General features: G+C 44.4%; 1 protein-coding gene across 1 annotated transcript in view; it reads left to right on the forward strand.

The window, feature by feature from the left end:
• Positions 1-19,732, forward strand: part of T265_11878 (hypothetical protein) — a gene marked incomplete at both ends in the record, with an annotated part of 45,920 nt that overhangs the window by 8,335 nt on the left and 17,853 nt on the right. Inside the window, 11 exons of the mRNA XM_009178683.1 lie at positions 629-725; positions 780-1,049; positions 1,085-1,180; positions 1,223-1,317; positions 1,353-1,908; positions 1,957-2,143; positions 4,182-4,437; positions 10,120-10,266; positions 14,674-14,783; positions 17,312-17,454; positions 19,079-19,336. Coding sequence (XP_009176947.1) covers positions 629-725; positions 780-1,049; positions 1,085-1,180; positions 1,223-1,317; positions 1,353-1,908; positions 1,957-2,143; positions 4,182-4,437; positions 10,120-10,266; positions 14,674-14,783; positions 17,312-17,454; positions 19,079-19,336 — 2,215 coding nt within the window. The remainder of the gene's footprint in view (positions 1-628; positions 726-779; positions 1,050-1,084; positions 1,181-1,222; positions 1,318-1,352; positions 1,909-1,956; positions 2,144-4,181; positions 4,438-10,119; positions 10,267-14,673; positions 14,784-17,311; positions 17,455-19,078; positions 19,337-19,732) is intronic.

The raw sequence follows: 19,732 nt of genomic DNA on the forward strand, positions 1-19,732 counted from the left end.
ATGGTTGTACGGCAGTGCAGCATCAGTGCCAACACTGATGTTGCTGTCTTTGATGATGATGATGAATATATGATGAATGGGGTCAATCGCTGATACGGTTGGTGTGGTTGATAGATACTAGGTCAAACAAGTGCGCACGCGAATGCACGTGCAGATACGCGAGAAGCACTCGCACTTGGGAGCATGGATGGTAATACCGTCCACACCCTTAAGCGACATCATTTACTCCTGGTGAAGTGGTGTCAATGTTAGTGACGACATTAACAGGAACTAGCCTTACTTATGGAAACCTAGTGGAACAACTAACAGTCGTTTCACATGAGGAGCTCAAAAATCTCGGTCCCCAGAAAAAAGGCGCTTCGTTTGGTTACTTGACCAGTTTCGCTTGAAATGTTTGCAGGAAGTCCCATATACCAGCACTCAGTGGTTCAACAAGAATTTACTGTTAAATCCGTTTGGTTGCCAGTCTTGAAGGGTTTTCTTCTGGTAAACCCAGCAGGGAAAACTTTTACTTGCCACAGTTCATAATCTACTCTAGTGTTTCTAGTCCCTCACTGACATATTGTTTCTTTTCCAGGTGACGTATATAGTGACTTGTTTTGTGACTACAATTAGTCGCATCAGGCAGCCTAATGAAGTCGGTTGGATACAGCATCATCTACCCACATGGATGCAAGGAATTGTCCGAATCCCTGCGAATCACTGACCTGAGAAAGCGACTAAACGTAAGCTTACCTAACTACCAACTACCACCGATTTTACAAACAAATGTGATGTAGGATCTCAGTGCTGCCTTCGACAAACTTTTAGAAACTGGCGATTTTGGTGACAGTGATGGAGAGACCACGCGTTATGGTGACAGCTCAACCCAGCCAGCAAAGTTTGATTACTTGAAAGGGCTGTTGCTTCTTCTCACCTCACCGGCATACACTGAGCATCATGATCGAGATATTCAACTGCGAGTTTGTATCTGTATATGCAAGATGCTGAAAATCTTCTGTCCCCACAACCCCTTTTCTGGCATGTCGGATGAGAAGTCTCTTGTTAAGGTAGTTGCACCGTTTCGTTTACAGCCATCTTGTAGAATTTATTACAATTCCTATTGGATTGTATCCAACTGATGGCAGGTGTGCGAGACAAGGGCGATGTTATTTATTCGAAATTGCACACAATATTTTACGTAGGTCTTCCATGCTGTCATTGAGAGGTACGATATTCTCAGATATGTTGCCAGATTGATTTGTTTTTATGGTGCGCCACTGTCGAAGATGAAAGTCTGCTTCTTCAGTGCGTCAAAACTACGTTCGCCATTGTGAAGTAAGTGCACATCAATTGAATAACACACGTGTAAGAAATATTTCGGTCTGGGCATGGACAGAGCCGTCAATTATCCTACAGATGCTTTTAGATATGGTTGTGAAAGTTATCATGCATTCAGAAGGACTACTATCGCGCGATGTCATTGCTTTCATATTGCAATTTCTGATCGAACCCGTGAAAACTACACAGCCAGAGCAGCACACATTTGTGCGAGATTTGATTTTACGCACTTCATGTCACCTGGAGTACAATATACAAATGGTAAGCAGCTTTGACAGTTTCTCACCGTTTCTCGCACCACAGCTGCTACAGAAATCTTTGCTTGTTGGTACGGCTAACGGTGCCGTAAGAAAAGCCTCAGGTAGTGGGAATTCCCCGAGAGGTGATCTAGACGTCCATGAGTCTGAGTTTTTAAACGATACTGACCCGATTGGAGAACACATATACTCTATTATTTATGAGCTGCATACAATCCAGAACAGTATTGTTGCTCCCGTTTTACCTACTTTGGAACTCAAGCTCAAGTCGCCTTCAGAACGTGACCGGAAGCGTTCGTTCAGGTTGTTGGCCCGTTTGTTTTCCGAACCCGTATGTACTTGTTCTGTCATGGCCGCAAATTATTTTACTCGCATTTAGAACTCTCTACTACATGACAGTAATCCAGCCTTGTGGGATGCGTTTCTGGGACGTTTTAATGATATAAACGAGGATATACGAAAGCTCTGTGTCTATATGGTACCGCAAATGATACAGCAGAACCCAGACCTGCCGCGTGACCAGCTATTGAAGTGTATTCAACAGCGCGCCTACGATCAAAACGAAGGTAGGTGGTTACTTTACGTTTTGTTTTTAGTTAGCTGTCGCAACTGATCTACACATGGTTGCACTTTTGCCTGTCGTAATCTCATCTTTTATTATTCTCTTTAGAGGTGGGCAACGTAGACTCTCCGAAACTCAGATTTAGAATCCAATACCATTGAATTGAATATGTCGATAAATGCCGCCCATACCATATCAAAACGAATCATTCAGCAGCCACGGTTTCAGTGTAACGATTGCATGCATCTTGACGGACACACGAGGGCTGAGCTACTGACAGATAGCTCACTCCTAGATGGACGCCACCGGAAAAAGCGAGTAGATTAAACCCATGTATTTTCTCCATCCAGTTTTCCTCGAGCCCAGATAATCCCACAGATCACTGTTGCCTTTTAAAGTACAAGTCCACGTACGAGCTGGAGTGGTAAAAGCTTGCTTGACTTGCAAACAACCAGCTTGGCACGTATATGGGTCATGCCCAGTTATCGGCTCGTGACATGCCTTTTTCTATTGTGGCACAAGTCAAATAGTTTGTGCTAGATGGCCTGTCACGTCGAACCGCGCCGATGAACCCCAATCTCGCAGCAGGTGCTGCCACGTGTGGTCTGTTCTAAGCCGCACGTGCAACCGTCTGGACTCCCTGCACTGGGAATAAGACAGGGGGGTGAAAAGGCGGAAGCATCCCTAAAGCCACCGACGTACTCAACTGGTTGCCCCTAGCTCTGAAGTCAGGTGGACAACTGAGCATTTGAGATTCATGGTGCACGTAAAGGGTGGTCTATTGGTTCGCGCTTCGCACAAGTCGAACCCAAAGCACACATGGCAAACTAGTGCTGACAACCGTTCAGCTAGGTGTGTTCGACGATGGTCTCAGCTCCAGCACTGCTGTAGGATAAACAATCCGGAACGTCCGGAGACGAATAGGATGCACATTATCCAGCTTGGTCTATACACTGATGGTCACAGGTTACTTCTAGCACCATTGTAGGCTTGACGCTCTAAAATTTACACAGTATCAAGGCTGGTTTTGTTGGGAGGGCTGTACTCCCATAGGTTGAATTCATGATACATCCACGTGGCATTCTGTAGACAGCCATTATTGAACTTGATTGGACAAATGGGAATCAGCTCCTCGAACCATTCATGTGATGTACACCTGACTTTCTCGCTGGTGAACGGCTAGTTAACTGTTTAATTGAAAGTGACCGCTGGATGGGTGCCTGTACGGCGATGCGTTACCGCTTGAAGCAAAATTTCATGTTGGAGATAGCATACGCGAGAGGTATGAGAACGTGGTCACGATTTGTGTCTATAGTTCCGATGCCTCAGCGTCCGAGAACGCTTAACCTTGACGGCGATGCCCGCTTGAAGCAAAATTTCATGTTGGAGATAGCATACGCGAGAGGTATGAGAACGTGGTCACGATTTGTGTCTATAGTTCGTTCCCCTCAGCGTCCGAGAACGCTTAACCTTGGGTAATGATCTCGGTCGACACTTCCATATATATATATATATATATAGCAAGGCTCTGTACTTCCGACTGAGGCAGTGAGATCTTCGAGTGTACGCTAGGCTTCCAAATATTCAAAGCCTTTTGACCCTGGTTAATGTCCAGATGATTCAGCTGCGTGTGACTACATTTCAAGGAGCTGTTATGAGTTCACCTTTGTTACCTTAAAAGGCAGAAAAGTGCGGTGATCCGGTTCTTCCTAATGAGTCCGATCATTCACACTGACTTCCTCCGCGTTTTTTAAATTCAGATTGACAACCAACGTTGCATTTATAACATGTGTCTAAATTAGTGTTTTTTCTTCAAATAGTCCAATCAAATTGGGTCTATCCGTTTTACGCTTGTTCGGGTCTCTCAGGTTGAAATGGCCAAACTTGAAAGGCTTTTAGGTAAAAATTGGCAAATGGAAGATAATGTTCCCTTAGATTCAATTCAGTATGTTACTAAGTTTGCGATCAATGTTCATTTTGGTTGGTAAATTTACGGTGTCCCTGATGTTACCCAGTTAACCCACTCCTTTTTTTAATCATAGATGTTCGCTTGTTTGTGCTGCGAACAGTTTCCTCGCTGATTAACGAAGCTCCACTGGACATTGTTGCAAATGAACTTTGTCAGTTACTGATTGGGCGTTGTCGGGACAAGTCTTTATCCATCCGGAAAGAGGCTGCCACTTCTCTGGCCAACATGTACAAACGTCTGGTTCAGGAGCCACAACCTCTAGCAGATCGACTGTCTGCTGTGGCTAACGGCATCTTACATATGTACTACCATTCATCTGTTGATGATAAGTAAGTGGTACCAAGTTACTGAGCCCCTACGACCACCCGATAGTATATGAACCGGGAATATTCTCCTTACAATCTAGTATTGTATAGAACTCTATTTGCTTACATCCGTTTTGCGAATACTGATGAAATGTATCCATCGTTGAAGACAGGAATACTGTCAGTTGGGGCGGTCTTTGATCGGTTATTCGACTGACATGTGCCGGTTCTTTTAACCTCGTTCAGCTGTAGCATCCTTTCGGTGCCTAGCTGCCATGCCACACGAAAGAGACACGAGGGTTGGGATACTGCCAGGTTGCCCAAGCCTAGACGGGGGAAGTCGAGAGGCAGAGGTCGGGTTTAACCTCCTCCCCTCCCTCACCCACTCTTTTTATTTTCTCTTCACGGTAGGGCTTTTAATACAATTATATATATATATATATATATATATAACTAGACGAACTTTATGGTTGTACGGCAGTGAAGCATCAGTGCCAAAAGTGATGTTGCTGTCTTTGATGATGATGATGACTCCCTAGCCATTTCATCTACTGGGCCACTGCTCACGTGGCTTCTAGTTAAGACAGCTTATTGTAATGCCCCATGAGGGAATGAGGACATTGGCAGAAGTGAGTCAATATTCAAAGCCTTTTGACCCTGGTTAATGTCCAGATGATTCAGCTGCGTGTGACTACATTTCAAGGAGCTGTTATGAGTTCACCTTTGTTACCTTAAAAGGCAGAAAAGTGCGGTGATCCGGTTCTTCCTAATGAGTCCGATCATTCACACTGACTTCCTCCGCGTTTTTTAAATTCAGATTGACAACCAACGTTGCATTTATAACATGTGTCTAAATTAGTGTTTTTTCTTCAAATAGTCCAATCAAATTGGGTCTATCCGTTTTACGCTTGTTCGGGTCTCTCAGGTTGAAATGGCCAAACTTGAAAGGCTTTTAGGTAAAAATTGGCAAATGGAAGATAATGTTCCCTTAGATTCAATTCAGTATGTTACTAAGTTTGCGATCAATGTTCATTTTGGTTGGTAAATTTACGGTGTCCCTGATGTTACCCAGTTAACCCACTCCTTTTTTTAATCATAGATGTTCGCTTGTTTGTGCTGCGAACAGTTTCCTCGCTGATTAACGAAGCTCCACTGGACATTGTTGCAAATGAACTTTGTCAGTTACTGATTGGGCGTTGTCGGGACAAGTCTTTATCCATCCGGAAAGAGGCTGCCACTTCTCTGGCCAACATGTACAAACGTCTGGTTCAGGAGCCACAACCTCTAGCAGATCGACTGTCTGCTGTGGCTAACGGCATCTTACATATGTACTACCATTCATCTGTTGATGATAAGTAAGTGGTACCAAAGTTACTGAGCCCCTACGACCACCCGATAGTATATGAACCGGGAATATTCTCCTTACAATCTAGTATTGTATAGAACTCTATTTGCTTACATCCGTTTTGCGAATACTGATGAAATGTATCCATCGTTGAAGACAGGAATACTGTCAGTTGGGGCGGTCTTTGATCGGTTATTCGACTGACATGTGCCGGTTCTTTTAACCTCGTTCAGCTGTAGCATCCTTTCGGTGCCTAGCTGCCATGCCACACGAAAGAGACACGAGGGTTGGGATACTGCCAGGTTGCCCAAGCCTAGACGGGGGAAGTCGAGAGGCAGAGGTCGGGTTTAACCTCCTCCCCTCCCTCACCCACTCTTTTTATTTTCTCTTCACGGTAGGGCTTTTAATACAATTATATATATATATATATATATATAACTAGACGAACTTTATGGTTGTACGGCAGTGAAGCATCAGTGCCAAAAGTGATGTTGCTGTCTTTGATGATGATGATGATGATGATGATGATGATGGTCGGGTTCGAACCGTGGACCTTCCGGTCAGTGAATTCCCTCTGTAACCACTTGGTCCATCTCGCCCTCTTGTAGTCTATGGAAATGGTACAAACTCTGTTTGCAAATGCTTGCAAAACATTCTCGCGAACCTAATTATGCAGAGCAGTCTATTTAATACCTTTCCGAACGGTAAGAATGTACTCGCGTCCTTCAAGGACATGGTTTATCAATGCTGTGCACATTGAAGATTAATGCCTGAACTAGTTGGTATGCCATATTCAGCAAAATATTAGATGGCTAAACGCGGGACTGCCATCCGCACGTATCGATTACTTTGGGAACCGGCGCAACAGTCATACTCCAGCTAGTGGGTGGTGGAGTTAATCTGCAAACGAAGTGGGTATGAAGGCATTTAGTGACTTTGTGGATGTGGCCCGTCTTCAATTATGCTTGCTGCTCTTCTCAACTGTGCGGGACTAGGTACTTTTTGTTCGCATCAGGCTTGAACACCGATGTTAGTTGTCGACAGTATTGATGACGATGACATCAGCTTGCTGTACCGTAAAAGCACTGGACTCCAATTGGGGCTTATCGGCAACTCATGTCCCGGTCAGTATCGTCATTTGAATTCCGGATGTCTGACAGGCAAGTTGAGTGTGTTACCATTACTTGGCATACCACACCTGGATAATCGAAGTACAATGGCCAAATACGTTTGAACATTGAGCGATAAGCTTGTATTACCCGATATTTCTCGCGGTGATATGGTAATTATGTTTGCCGTTTCAATCGATAAACCTGTTTGTTTGGTCTTATTACCGAATAGCGTCACGCCCGCTTAAAACCTACCGGGTAATTTAGGTAATTCGAGGGTGGTCGCGGGAATTATCAAATATGTATTCTCCTTATCCTAGTTTGGACGGTCAGATTATCCTAGTTGGCAGATCCTTGAGAAGTACTTGGCCCTGAATTGGTCAGGTCTTTAAGTCTTCCCATTGCTACTGCAAACTATCTTCGTCAAACAGTGGGTGAAGGGTCTAGGCATATATGGATCTAAGTAGACTGTACCGCTACTAACTTATCGAGTTACATCTTCTTCGGTCTTTGTCACTTTCTTTGTAGGCGTCCGTATTTGGCCTGTTTGCCATTAGTCGCTAAGGTTTCCTTGAAGCTTTTTAGTGTCTTTAGGCCTTTTTTCTGGAGCGAAGCAAGAAAATAGTCTTTTTCAGTTTCATCTGTAGCTGTATCCGTAATATGGCGCTCAAATTACTTTGGAGCTATAAGCGACAAAAATTGCAACTGTCCTTATTTGAAAGAAGAGAGCTTGTGGTCAACGAAGGACGTTATCATCATGTTATTTTAACGGTTTGAGTATTGGTGCCAGCTCTTGACCGAGATATTCACTTCCCATATTCCCCAGCAGACCTTTCCTCATGTACAGCTACTCCAACTAGCTGAAGTCAGCGCGTGTCTGATCGCTACAGATTTAAGCTAAACAGGCTTCTCATACGGACGAAATTAACTAAGTCGATGTCCTGTGTACATTCTGAATGTACATGTCTGTACATTCTGGATGCAATGGAATAGCTTGCAAGCGTTGTCGTCATAGTTCATGAAACAGTGCTCGAAGTCACTACTGCACGTTTCAGTTCATTTTAGGTGGTTCCTATGTTAACAGTGTACTCGAGTCATGTCGTCCGGATGCATGGCTGGGTGACGAGGAGACTAACGGTTTTCTGGCACACGGAGTACAAACCCTAACTGTGCAGCCTGACCACCTGACCTATCCATAGATAGTTGCTTCTGAAAACCACCTGGCGTACCCAAGCAGCACTGATCCGTTAATCCCAGCGCTCCTGTGCAATGCTCTGGAGACATTGATGGCCAAAAACTGTGATGTTGTGCACGCGGTGGCCATGCCCCTGGTACACACAGTGTGAAAGATTGCACCACTGCAATGTATATTCTATCCTTGACAACCGAAATGTGTGCATATCGTCCCAACGAACGTCGGAAGTTGGCAACATTATCAACTAGGGAAATAACGTATTTTTCTGGTCCGTTTGGACTCACGCGGCGACTAGGTAAACGAGGTTACTCATCACATCAGTTGATTAATCTGCAAACATAGAGTTTGTGTTTGATCCTACCAGGTCTCTCAGCAAAGATTTACACCTTTCAGGCATGAAGTACTTGTCCGATCGTGCAGCTCAGTTATTTGAATAGTTTCTATTCCCAAGAGCTACAATCCTGGAAAAACCATATGGTCAACGTACTCAATGTCTGTGAATGAACGCTCCAGGAGTATTTCAATGATCGAGTGGTTAGAGGCAGACACAGAAAGCTCAAACAACATATCGGTTGTGGTTGAAGGGTACAACTGACAAAGATAGATTTGCCTGACACCCTCAGGCGTGCACACGTGACAGTCCATGGGGAAAGCATGTCGAAGAATCGTGTTCACATGTCTGTCACCAGAGCCGTCCTATCCCAACACGGTGACTCGGCTTAGTCCCATCTATTTTTACAACGACGATCCGTAGTCACAACTCAGTCTTATTCTCGGCGTTCTCCACTAGCCTTTGCTCCATCGTATTTAACAGTTCATCACCAGCTACAATGTTGTGTTTTCGAAGAAATATTGTGATTCATTCTCACCTCTTTAGTGGCTAAAGATGTCCGCCTTCAATAACGACTGCTAAACTGAGAAGTGAATTCATTCGAACAACTTTTCGTCAATTGATACTATACGCATTTAGACACTAGAAACTAGGGTGATATTGGGTAGTGGTTTTCAGGTCAGATAATTTTGCCGTTGACCACGTAGTTTACTCTAATGCGTGAGCAACTTTCGCACCAACACCATGAGTCCCTGGTGACTGCATCACTTTTTCCTCAAATACTTTTCCGGTATGTATCTCACTTTATATTTTATCGCAGTTTTTTATAACTGTTGACCGAGCCTTGCTTTTAAGGCTTCCATAATCATTGTTCTCTCGTAGTTTATTGGCATCCTTTCCTATGTGTAACTGCATTCATGTTCTTTTCATTTTCATCTCCCACTGGAACATTGTTTTTGTTAGGTTGCCAATTTTATTTACAACATCCGAAATGTTTTGCACGGGTGGAAGGAAGAAGGCCTTCGCTGGAAAATGCCAACTGAACAGTTACAGACTATTGAACAGGGAAGCAAAACTCTCACATGCATCTTGTTTACAAAAACTGAATATCCATCTTCTCTTTGAATGCGTCTTTCTGAACTTTCCTGGATATTCATTGACTGTTACTCAAGTCTAAGCAAATTCTACAAAGCGACTCCACAAATTCCGCAATAGATCGCACTTTTCAAGAGACGCAAAGTGGATCTACCAGAAAACATACTACTCACATGCCTCTCCCATCCGTAGTATCACTTACACGGGTATGCTGGCTTTTGCATTCGGAGTCGATACAGTGGATTCAGCTAGTTCGAGTCGGCCAGTTTAAGGTTTAATGAAGTTGTATCTAAATGGGTCTTCTTTAAACACTTTATCGTTCTAGTTGCTGATGATGCTGTCTTTGATGATGATGGTGATGATCCAGTGTGGTGGCTTTGTTTGGGTCAACTTTTCATAGTGAGTGCGTTGATAATGAATCTAGCTTGACGATTCTATTTTAGCACGCCAGTAACGAATGTTACTTCCCGCAGATTTTATTGGAAGCTTATATGGTCATCTTCCAAACGCATGTCATCTTGGACAAACTTCTCTTAGCGGTGTAGGGCGGAAGCTGAACGTGTTCCTCTTAATCGGTATACCACCTGATTCTTCCATTCACGCAGTTTTCGCTTCCAACACCTGTTTTTAGAATCATTGTTGAGCGACTATTCAAGAGCTCATTGGTACCCTATCACTTCAACACAAGTGACCGAGTTCGTGCACTGCTGACTTGCTATGGCCTCCTGGATGAAGCCTCTGTACGCGCAGTTCGGGAAATGTTCAGAATGCAGTACACGTGAGTTATTTCATTGCATGGGAGTTCTATCACATTTTGCCAGTCTGTCCCTACTGTTTATCTTGAATATCAGTTCACTTGATCCTCGAGCCAGCCACTGTACTATGTATTCACTCGAAGGTAATCATGAACGGAATGTTGATTCGAATCTCGCTTGAGTCTAATTGTGCACATGGGGTGGTTGATTCGTTCATCATATGTACCAGTGGTTTAACTAGTCAATATCTCTGAAATTTGAAGAGTATGCTCTGTGGAACAGCCCCAAGCAGCTAAAATTCGCAGAGGTCGATTCTACTCTATCTTCAATTCGATTCTTCTTCTAGTCTTTGCGCCTTGGAATTCGTATGCTATAGGTAGACTACTCTACCACTTTTCTCCCATGGGGCCTACTGTCCGCGTGCAAACATCACAAATTCTGACCAACTTTGGCCGGAGATTCGGGTCATTAAGGGATAGTGTTCTCGCGTGGGGTTTCAAACCGCGTACAGAGTGACTCAGGTGAGTCCCTGTGAAAGCAACGAGATCCCATAGTTCTCAACTTAACTCACTTACTCCTTCTCTCCCATCCTCCGCGAGCCTTTCTTGAATGCATTTGGAGTGGAAAACACGGGAATCCTTGGGCATGTGTGTTTACCGTCCAAATCACCTTAAACTGACAAGCGTCATCTGCTGCTCAAGGGATTCCAGTTTTTCCCTATTGATCGTTTGATTGTGTTAATTCTGCAGCTGCCCAAAGTCTACTATGTATCGCTGATAGCATGTTTTCAGATCATTGAGATCCGGAGGGACCCATCCTTACAGATCTGTTGTGACTGAGTGCAACCCCGTCGGCTTCAGCACCTCAATGAGGGGGGGGGATATTTGATCAACGAGAACTTAGCAGCCCCCGGAAAACACCCGTGAGCCAAACCATCAAGGATAAGAATAGAGTGACCATAAACAACACCTCGACCGCTGGGCTGAATACTTTGAATAGCAATTCTCCCGGTACCCACCGCCGGAAGGCCCGTGGTTCGAACCCGGCCTCTGTCTCTCGACTTCCCCTGTCTAGGCTTGGGCAACCTCACAGTATCCTAACCCTCGTGCTTCTTTCGGGCGGCATTACAGTTAGGCGCCGAAAGGGTGCTACAGCTGAACACGCCGCTACAGTTGAAGTAGAACCCTGGACGGTGAACCTGGAACCTTCTGCATTCTTGTAGGCTTGTGACTGCAAATGTTCTCTCGAACGACACTGAGCCCCTAATTCGGGTGATCTCTCACCCGCGTTGTTCAAAGATGGGGTGAACTCCTCATTCAGTGCTTCTCTGGTCCGTTTAGTTGAATTAGAGGAAAGGAACTGGTTTCAGACAACTGTGGAGAATCAGTGATTGTGGCTATTTAAACTATTGGCTCGTAGTGAGTGCGACAATCACAGAGGGATCAGCTCGTCTTTGTCCTTCGTCGCCTAATAGTGACCCTTGATGCACTGATTCGAGAGCAACAATCAAGATTTCCGTCTGGCAGAGGATACGTTGACCAAAGTTTCACACTTCTTAGGTTGTTAGGACAACGCTACACGTTTAAACGACCCACAATCTTAGTATTCCTTTATTTCCAAGGCGCAATCAAATCGTTTGACTGGTTGGTTCTCCGTAACGCAATCGTGCGGTAAGCAAAGTCCCGGATTTGTTGTAGTCAGTAAGTTCTTTGTATTCTCAAGATGCCGGGTGTATGAGAGTATACAGAGAGCTTCCAAAAAGCTTCTGTACACAAAGTGTTATCCGTCAGGAACACCCACTCTCTCCACTCTTATTTACTTTCGTGATCGAGTGGATAATCGGACAAACGCTGGAAGGTATCCGTCACGAAGAGACTGGACCTTACCGTGGTGTGACGGTTTGCGCACCTCAGCGATCCATTGAGCTATACTGGAGAGTGTCCCGCGACACCCACAGAGTCTCTCATACCAGGTTGGTCAATGGTTAGAGGTCTGACGAACACAGTCTTCTGGCCCTCCACGTTGGGGGCTGGAACATGTGGTGACTTGTTCCGTAGAAATGGTAATGTATTTGCATTTCCCGCCAAACACCGCTGCCTTGCGGTTAGGCTTTTGAGCCGAAGGCTTTGGTTGAGGATCCTAATCGTCCTCCTGTCTAGGTGTGGGCGCCCTGGCAGTATTCCAGCCCACGTACAACCATGAATTGCACAAATACGGCAGTGAAGCATCGGTGTTGAACACTGATGTCATGCTGTCGATGGTGATGATGATGATGATGATGATGATGATGATGATGATGATGATGATGATGATGATGATGATGATGATGATGATGATGATGAAAGGTATTCAAAACCATGGTGTTCAAATAGCTGCTGAAGAAAACCTAATCGATATGAAGTATGCAGACGACATTATTCTTGTTTTGGAGGAGAAGAAGCCGCATATCTTTTGAGATGTAATGACCCGAATTATCCTGTCCCTTAGCATGCACTTTTCACCCACAATCTGTAAGATCATGCTTCTGGACAAGCAGTCACTGAGCAGGTACTTACAGTCTTCGAAGTTGTGGGACGTTTTGCGTATCTTGCAAGTTGTTTTATTCCCGATTGTGGTGTGACAGTTGAGGCCAGTGAACGAATCTCCGAAGTTAGGGTCCCTTTACGCAGACCGAACCATCGTTAGCCGAAGAGAATGCTGTTTTACGTGCCCAACTCAGAGTGGTGGCTAGCATTTGACCTGACAGAAGGAAGTATGAAAGGGATTGCGAAAAGTTTGTGTTCTGTTTGTGCGGCTCACCTTACAAGTTAAGGAACGCATGATCCCCACTGCATCTGGCTTCATTCAATAGCTCTGGGTTTGTGATCGTCTGAGGAAAATATCATGATGTCTTCTATGTACTCCAGACCGACAGGATTCCCCACCAGTAGCGATTTGAACACGGGGTTTCGTGGAACCTTCTTTTTGTTTCGTCGATTGCCAGGTCGAATGATAACGGAGAGGGACACCACTTTTGTAGGATAGATTTCAAGGGACCCTGACACACTTCAGGATGTACGTGAATAAAAGAACCAAACTGAACTGAACGACTTCTGGAACGTTTCCTGTTTTGCAAGTCTGGTAAGAAGCACCGGTCGATCGATAGAATCGAGCGTCCCCGTGAAGTCAAGGGACACCATTTTTACACACGGTGCTGCTCCAACACCAAAAGAAGTGTGGGAATCGGGTTACGGCAATTTCCAGCCGATCGAGACCCACGTAATGCTCACGAATTAGGGTTTCCCGTACCGATTGAAATGATAAGTAGCCGGTGATTCCACAAACCCTGTTGCAATGGAGATTAACCTGATGCCTGAGGCTACCACGATCATTGCTAGCACCTACTTTGAAGATGGACTCTATTATCAACTCACTTCAATTGTCCTGAATAGTCTCTTTCTCCCCAATAGTTGAGGTGTATCAGGGTTGTGATCGGAGGAGATCTGTCGCCGGGCTTCCATCAAATCGAAGGTCGTATCCATATTCCAATGGTCGGAAGAGGTTGGCTCAGTTGTCGACATTGGAACTATCCTAAATGGAGCCAGCAAACAAATCCTGTGGGAACCAGTTGTGATACTTTCTTTGAATTTCTCGGCCACTGAACTCATTGGTTAGGGAGCTATGCGTTTTGCTTAAATTGGAAGGTTGCAGTGAAGAGTGGCATCGTACAAAGGTCCAATGGGAGTACACACAGGTGTGAAACATTCTGGGTGTGAAGGTGACCCTACTTCCAGTGAAAGGGAGAAGGTCTTCTCTGCGGAGTTATTTATTAGGAAATGCCAACTGACCGGTTACAGACCATTGAACAGGAAAGTAAAACTCTAATTTGCATCTTATTTACAAAAACTGGACATCCATCTTCTCCCGAACGCGTCTTCTTGAACTTTCCTGGAGATTCATTGACTCCACTGATTCGTCAGTTAAATCCAAGCAAATGTTACAAATCGGCTTCCCGAATTCCGCAACAGATCTCCGCTTTTCAAAAGATGCAAAGCGAAATTCTACGAACAACACATACTACTCGCGTGCTTCCCCATTAGTAGTATCACCGTTGTACCAGTATAGTTCGACGGTTTATTGGTGTACACAAACCGTCACACCCCGGCAAGATGCAGTCTTTTGCAGGTTGTAAGTCGAGAGTTGAATTACCCCATCTGTTCTTCGGTTTCATCATGTTCGATTTTCCTTGCACTCTGTCGAACTAGGACGTAGCTCTCTATTGTTAAGGTTTCTGCAAACTCCACTTCCATAATTTTGAATATTGTGGTGCAGTCAGCTGAGCAGTTCATTTTCAAATGTGTCTCGTAATTGATGCGAGTTTAGTTTTGGGTGCGATTCCCTTTACGCACTTTGGACAACGCTCTTAATTTTCAATATGGTCGTGTTTCCAGGGTGACGGTTCTTCTCAGGGAAATTCTACATCTGCTGTCCACACAAGACGGTAAGAAGATTTCTGTAGCGGGTGGTACGGATTTGATGGACCGTCTGATCGCGTTGACGAGTAAGTTGGGTCTCATGGGAAATCGAGATGATTCATCCCACGAATCATCCATTCTGGCTTCGTTAGTTAAGTTAAATAATGTTACTCCGTCTGCCGCAGTTTCTTAACCTGAAACATGTTTTTAGAACTTTGGTTATCACTGGTCATAGCATGTTATTGCCATTTTAACGCACACCTTTGTTTGATGTGCATTCAACATCAGTCGACCTTCTTTTATTTTGTTGACCATTTCGAGGTCCCGGCTACTCCAGCGCTAAGGTTATTTGAGGGAAGCTGTTTCCAGCTCACTATCTGATAAAAGTTCCTTCTCTGTACTGTCTGCATTGTGTCAAACATCTATTGAGTTGGACGGGTCTGGATAATCTTAACTTTTTCGTGTGAACTCAGGTGCCCGGCGTTCAGTAACTTGTCTTAAGTATCCTCGTTTCAAGAAATACACTCATCTGCAAATCAATTTGGTTTTCACGGGAGACTCAGTTGAATCTCTCGTTTATGATGTTCTCCAGCTGAATGTGCTGCACACAGGCCGCCTCATGATTCAGTTGGCCCGATATTCGAGATGTCGCAGTATATTTTCATAAAGGAAACTACTCACAAGGTTGCTGAAAACTCTTCGACAGCCCACGACCGGTTTCGCCCTTCTTGGGGCTCATCAGGTAGGCGCAGTCCCCGAGTTTCCGTCAACTTTATGATCTACTTGAACCCAAACTGCACTGTTTTCGGGGACTGCGCCTACGTGATGAGCCCCAAGAAGGGCGAAACCGGTCGTGGGCTGTCGAAGAGTTTCCAGCAACCTTGTGAGTAGTTTCCTTTATAAAAATATCCTCGTTTCACTTCAGGCAATCTGCAAGGGTCGTTTGAAGCCGCTACTTGGTCCCAACTCATTAAATCGGCTATATATATATATATATATATATAGTTTTTACGCTGTGCTTCGAAGTCCTACTTCGTCGCCACACATCCGGTGGCAATAGCCTGACAGCTGTGTTGTATTGTCCCCTACCATGCTGGGCATTTTAGCGCCACACTTACCATGGAGCGAAAGTCCACTGTGGCGTAATGTTTTGTCAAAGAGATTTATCATCTATTAGGATCATTATCACCGTCACCTACGAGATCGGGTATTTCAGATGGTAATTCCTAAGTTCGCGTTTAGCGTGTCTGTTATTATCATCTCCTAATGCTTACTGCGAGGCGAAACAAAGTGAGTACACAGCCGGGTCATTACATTTATCGAATGTGAGGCTCTCTATTCGTTTTTGTGTTGTTTCATCACTTCAGCGGGCATTTATTTGGTGTATCGCGTTATCCGCACTTTCTCGTTTGGCCTACATTTGATGCCTAACACGGCTCAGTTTTTGAAACAACAAGAAGATAAAAATAGCAAACTTGATGAAGGGAACAATTCTAGTTTAATGTTTGGAACCCTGTGTTCAACTGAATCGCCGGAGAACACCTAAATAACGGTTACTAGCTGTAAATTCTCATCAGCCCTGCCCCCGCTCCTGCATCAGTTTTCAAGTACCTAAAATATCAAACACCAGAGTTCTTCGACCCTGTGAAAACAATCCACCACTCTCTCCGTCCTTATTCCTCAGGCGGATCTCTCTGGATCCGATCACCTGATGTCTTGTTTGATGATGTACACGAATTCATTTTTTTCTCTGGATCAGCTCATGCATACAGAATCCTTAGGATTCTGACTACTTGTGGGTAATCGAGTAGACTCCGGGCCTACTGTTTGTTGATTCCTTGATCGTCGTATGGTGTGGGGAAAAGCTGTCCAACTACTCAGAATTAGTCACATCTCCAACGAACCTTGACAAATGGGCTAGTCCAAGTACGATTCATTCTCATTGCTTCATTCAGTGCTTCATTAAAATTATGTTAGCTCTTCCATTCTGAATAGGGGCATTTCCTCGAACTAACTATCCTCGTCGGGTTTTGGGGCTCCCATTTTGTCGTCGCTGGATACATTCTTGCTCCTTAAAATTGGTAACGTGCATTGCGTCCACAACTCTGGGTTACTTATCGCTTCTGCTGAAAGCGACGAACGATTACGAACAAGTAAACAATCTATGCAGAAAAGCCGAGAAGCTCTATACAGCTGCTTCATCTTTATTGGGAGCCATCGGCAGTGAATCATTTAGGTCATTCCAGTCAGCTTACTGTTGCTACCGCGATTTACACGATTTACCTGTTACATTTCATACAAGCAGCCTGTTGCTTAGTGCGCAACCGATTGTGAGTGGTGTGCTTTCGGTCTGACGCACCTGCTGCAACCACCAACCTTATTCGTCCTCGAATTCTCAATTTTCTGCCGCATGTCACCATCGTTTCTTTTATTTATTTTATTGCTGGATTCATAGACCAGGGAATCTCACTAATCGAACAGCCATTAGAACTCCAGCATATTCGTATTGAGCTATAGCTTTTAATTCGTCCCCTTTTCTTGATTTGTAAACTGGGGTCATGATTCCATCAACTCGTACAAATCTCGCAACTTCTTGTTCCGCCATGCAATGCAGACGTATTACCGAAAACAGATCACAAGACCGTCGAACAGCTGAAACGTTTCTTCAACAAAGCTCATTCAGACGAATCACTGCGTCTGCAGCTGGTCAAACTAACTAAGCCGACGTGCACGTGCTCTGAAGCGACCAACATCTTGGTGAGTCACGAGGGGGTGTGCGTAATTTGTTCTACTGCTGAGAATATCATGATTCATTTTTGACTGGCAAGCTGATTCAGCGCTGTATAATTCCAATCCTTCATGTCTCCCTCCAGCCAAAATACCTTCATTCGATTGCTTTCACTGGCAGCCGCTTTCCTCGTAAAATCCAGGCAACATTGATTGTTTTTACCTCAGTGAACAGGAATGAGATTGAGTACAACCAGAGTCTTTGAATGTCACTGTATCAAAACTTCGGCTGTGTGAAGTACTTATAGAATGTGTAAAATCACATTCAGTGCGAGCTCTCTTGTAAGGAGGCTGACTGGAATGATAACCTTCAGTGTTCACACCGAACTTCATACGACACATTCATTACCTGATTTCGACTAACTGACAGAAGGCATCTAATGCAGAGCGCTCACCATTTAGTTAGCAAATGCTCTGCATTGTTTATCCAGTCCGGAGGCTACACCGGATACGCTGTCCCTCTTCTCGAGAATACACTCGAAAAACGATGAACGGTTTCTGTGGAGGGAATGTTTTTAATGGTGGAGGTTGACAATGGAGAACCCATCGTGCGCCCTCTGCCACGGAGTGATGAAATGCTGACTTGTTTCCGAGTGTTTAATCAGCTTTGGATGGTCTGTGACGGAATTTTCCAACTGGTTTGTTGTGAACAGTAATACTTGCGTTATCATGAGAGTGAGGCGTTACACAGTGTGGAAATTTGTCCTCAGCTTCTGGCACTCTGTATCACAAATTTTTTGTGGCACAGTTCAATGGTAACAAAAACCACAACTAAGATCATTGGCCAAGGAAACTTATTTATGTAGCAACGAAAATAATGGCAGTTATTCGGAATTCACTGAATATAGGTCTACTCTGAGTTGCTGCATGCCGTATTTCATCTCCACAAGAAAAAACGTCTGCTGCGTCACTGTGATGACTGGTTAGCATATCTGAAGATTGGCGGGAGATCTGCTGTGTACTGGGTAAGTCGCCGTGTTTAATCACTAAAATAGTGTTCTGCACTGAGTGGAATTCACAGTACGACCGATCACATGATGCACGTTTCTTACGGGTGGCCGCATACATCACACACGTAATCGGTGCTCCAGGAATGCAGACAACTGGAACGTTCGTACTCGTGGGGCAGTCGTCCTCTGAGTGGGTTAAGACTTGGACTAGCTATCCAGCGAACAAAATTTGCTATGTTTGGTGTTCCGTTCCCTGAGTTTGGCAGTTTAGTTGCAGACTTTTCATCCCTCAAGGCGTTACCTAGTAAGAAGTGACTGGAGAATGGATTTTCGTTGATAGTGACGTAGTATACTAAAATGGCAATAGAAAATAGGCTTACAATCCCCGACAAATGTCGCCGATGGTATTCCCGTTCTCTTTTGAACCAAGGGGAGTACGTATGGCACGGATAGACGGTCCAAACTTGGAAGTGGTCTTCTTCAGAATAAAACTTTTGGATGAAATGACTGCGTATGCTGCACATTTTTCCACGCGTTTTCCAACAAATCCCACTGTACCCAAAATGCTGTCTACCACGTCTACGGCCACCACTGATCCATTTCTGGTTGTTTCTGTTCCTTGATATCTTTCCTGCTCCTGACAGCGGTATCTCATCAAGCACATTGATAATTCATCTTCATCTGTCACCGCCGGAGGAGCCGAGGCGCATGTTCAATATATCCGTTGCGTGAAGATCCTTCTCGAACGATTCGCTCCTGTCTTGTTTGACAAAACCTTTGGTCAGGAGCTTGTGTCACAGCTCGTAGTTAACCGTGAAACGGCAGCACAATCCAGCTCAGTGGGCCCATTGGATACCTTAAAAGCACTGATTCTTCTGCATTCCCTGTCAGTTTACTTCACAGTAAGTGCTAATACGACGCAACTTTCTTCACCTGCAAGATTAATTTTCAGTGTGGTGAACAGACTGTGTGGTTCTGCACCTAGTGTGATAGAGATTCTTCTGCCCTGTCAGTTTACTTCACAGTAAGTGCTAATACGACGCAACTTTCTTCACCTGCAAGATTAATTTTCAGTGTGGTGAACGAACAGTGTGGTTCTGCACCTAGTGTGATAGATGTATCTCGACCATTGGGGGTTTCATCTTCACTTTCTTTGTGGTGTTAATATTTAGACAGTTTCAATCAGCAGTTCACGTCTTTACATCAGATGAGTTTGCCACCCACCCCCAATACAGTGTGAGGAATATATATATATATATATATATATATATATATTTATTTACAAAAACGAATTCTCC

This window comes from Opisthorchis viverrini (assembly GCF_000715545.1).
Source record: "Opisthorchis viverrini unplaced genomic scaffold opera_v5_619, whole genome shotgun sequence".
NCBI lineage: Eukaryota > Metazoa > Platyhelminthes > Trematoda > Opisthorchiida > Opisthorchiidae > Opisthorchis > Opisthorchis viverrini.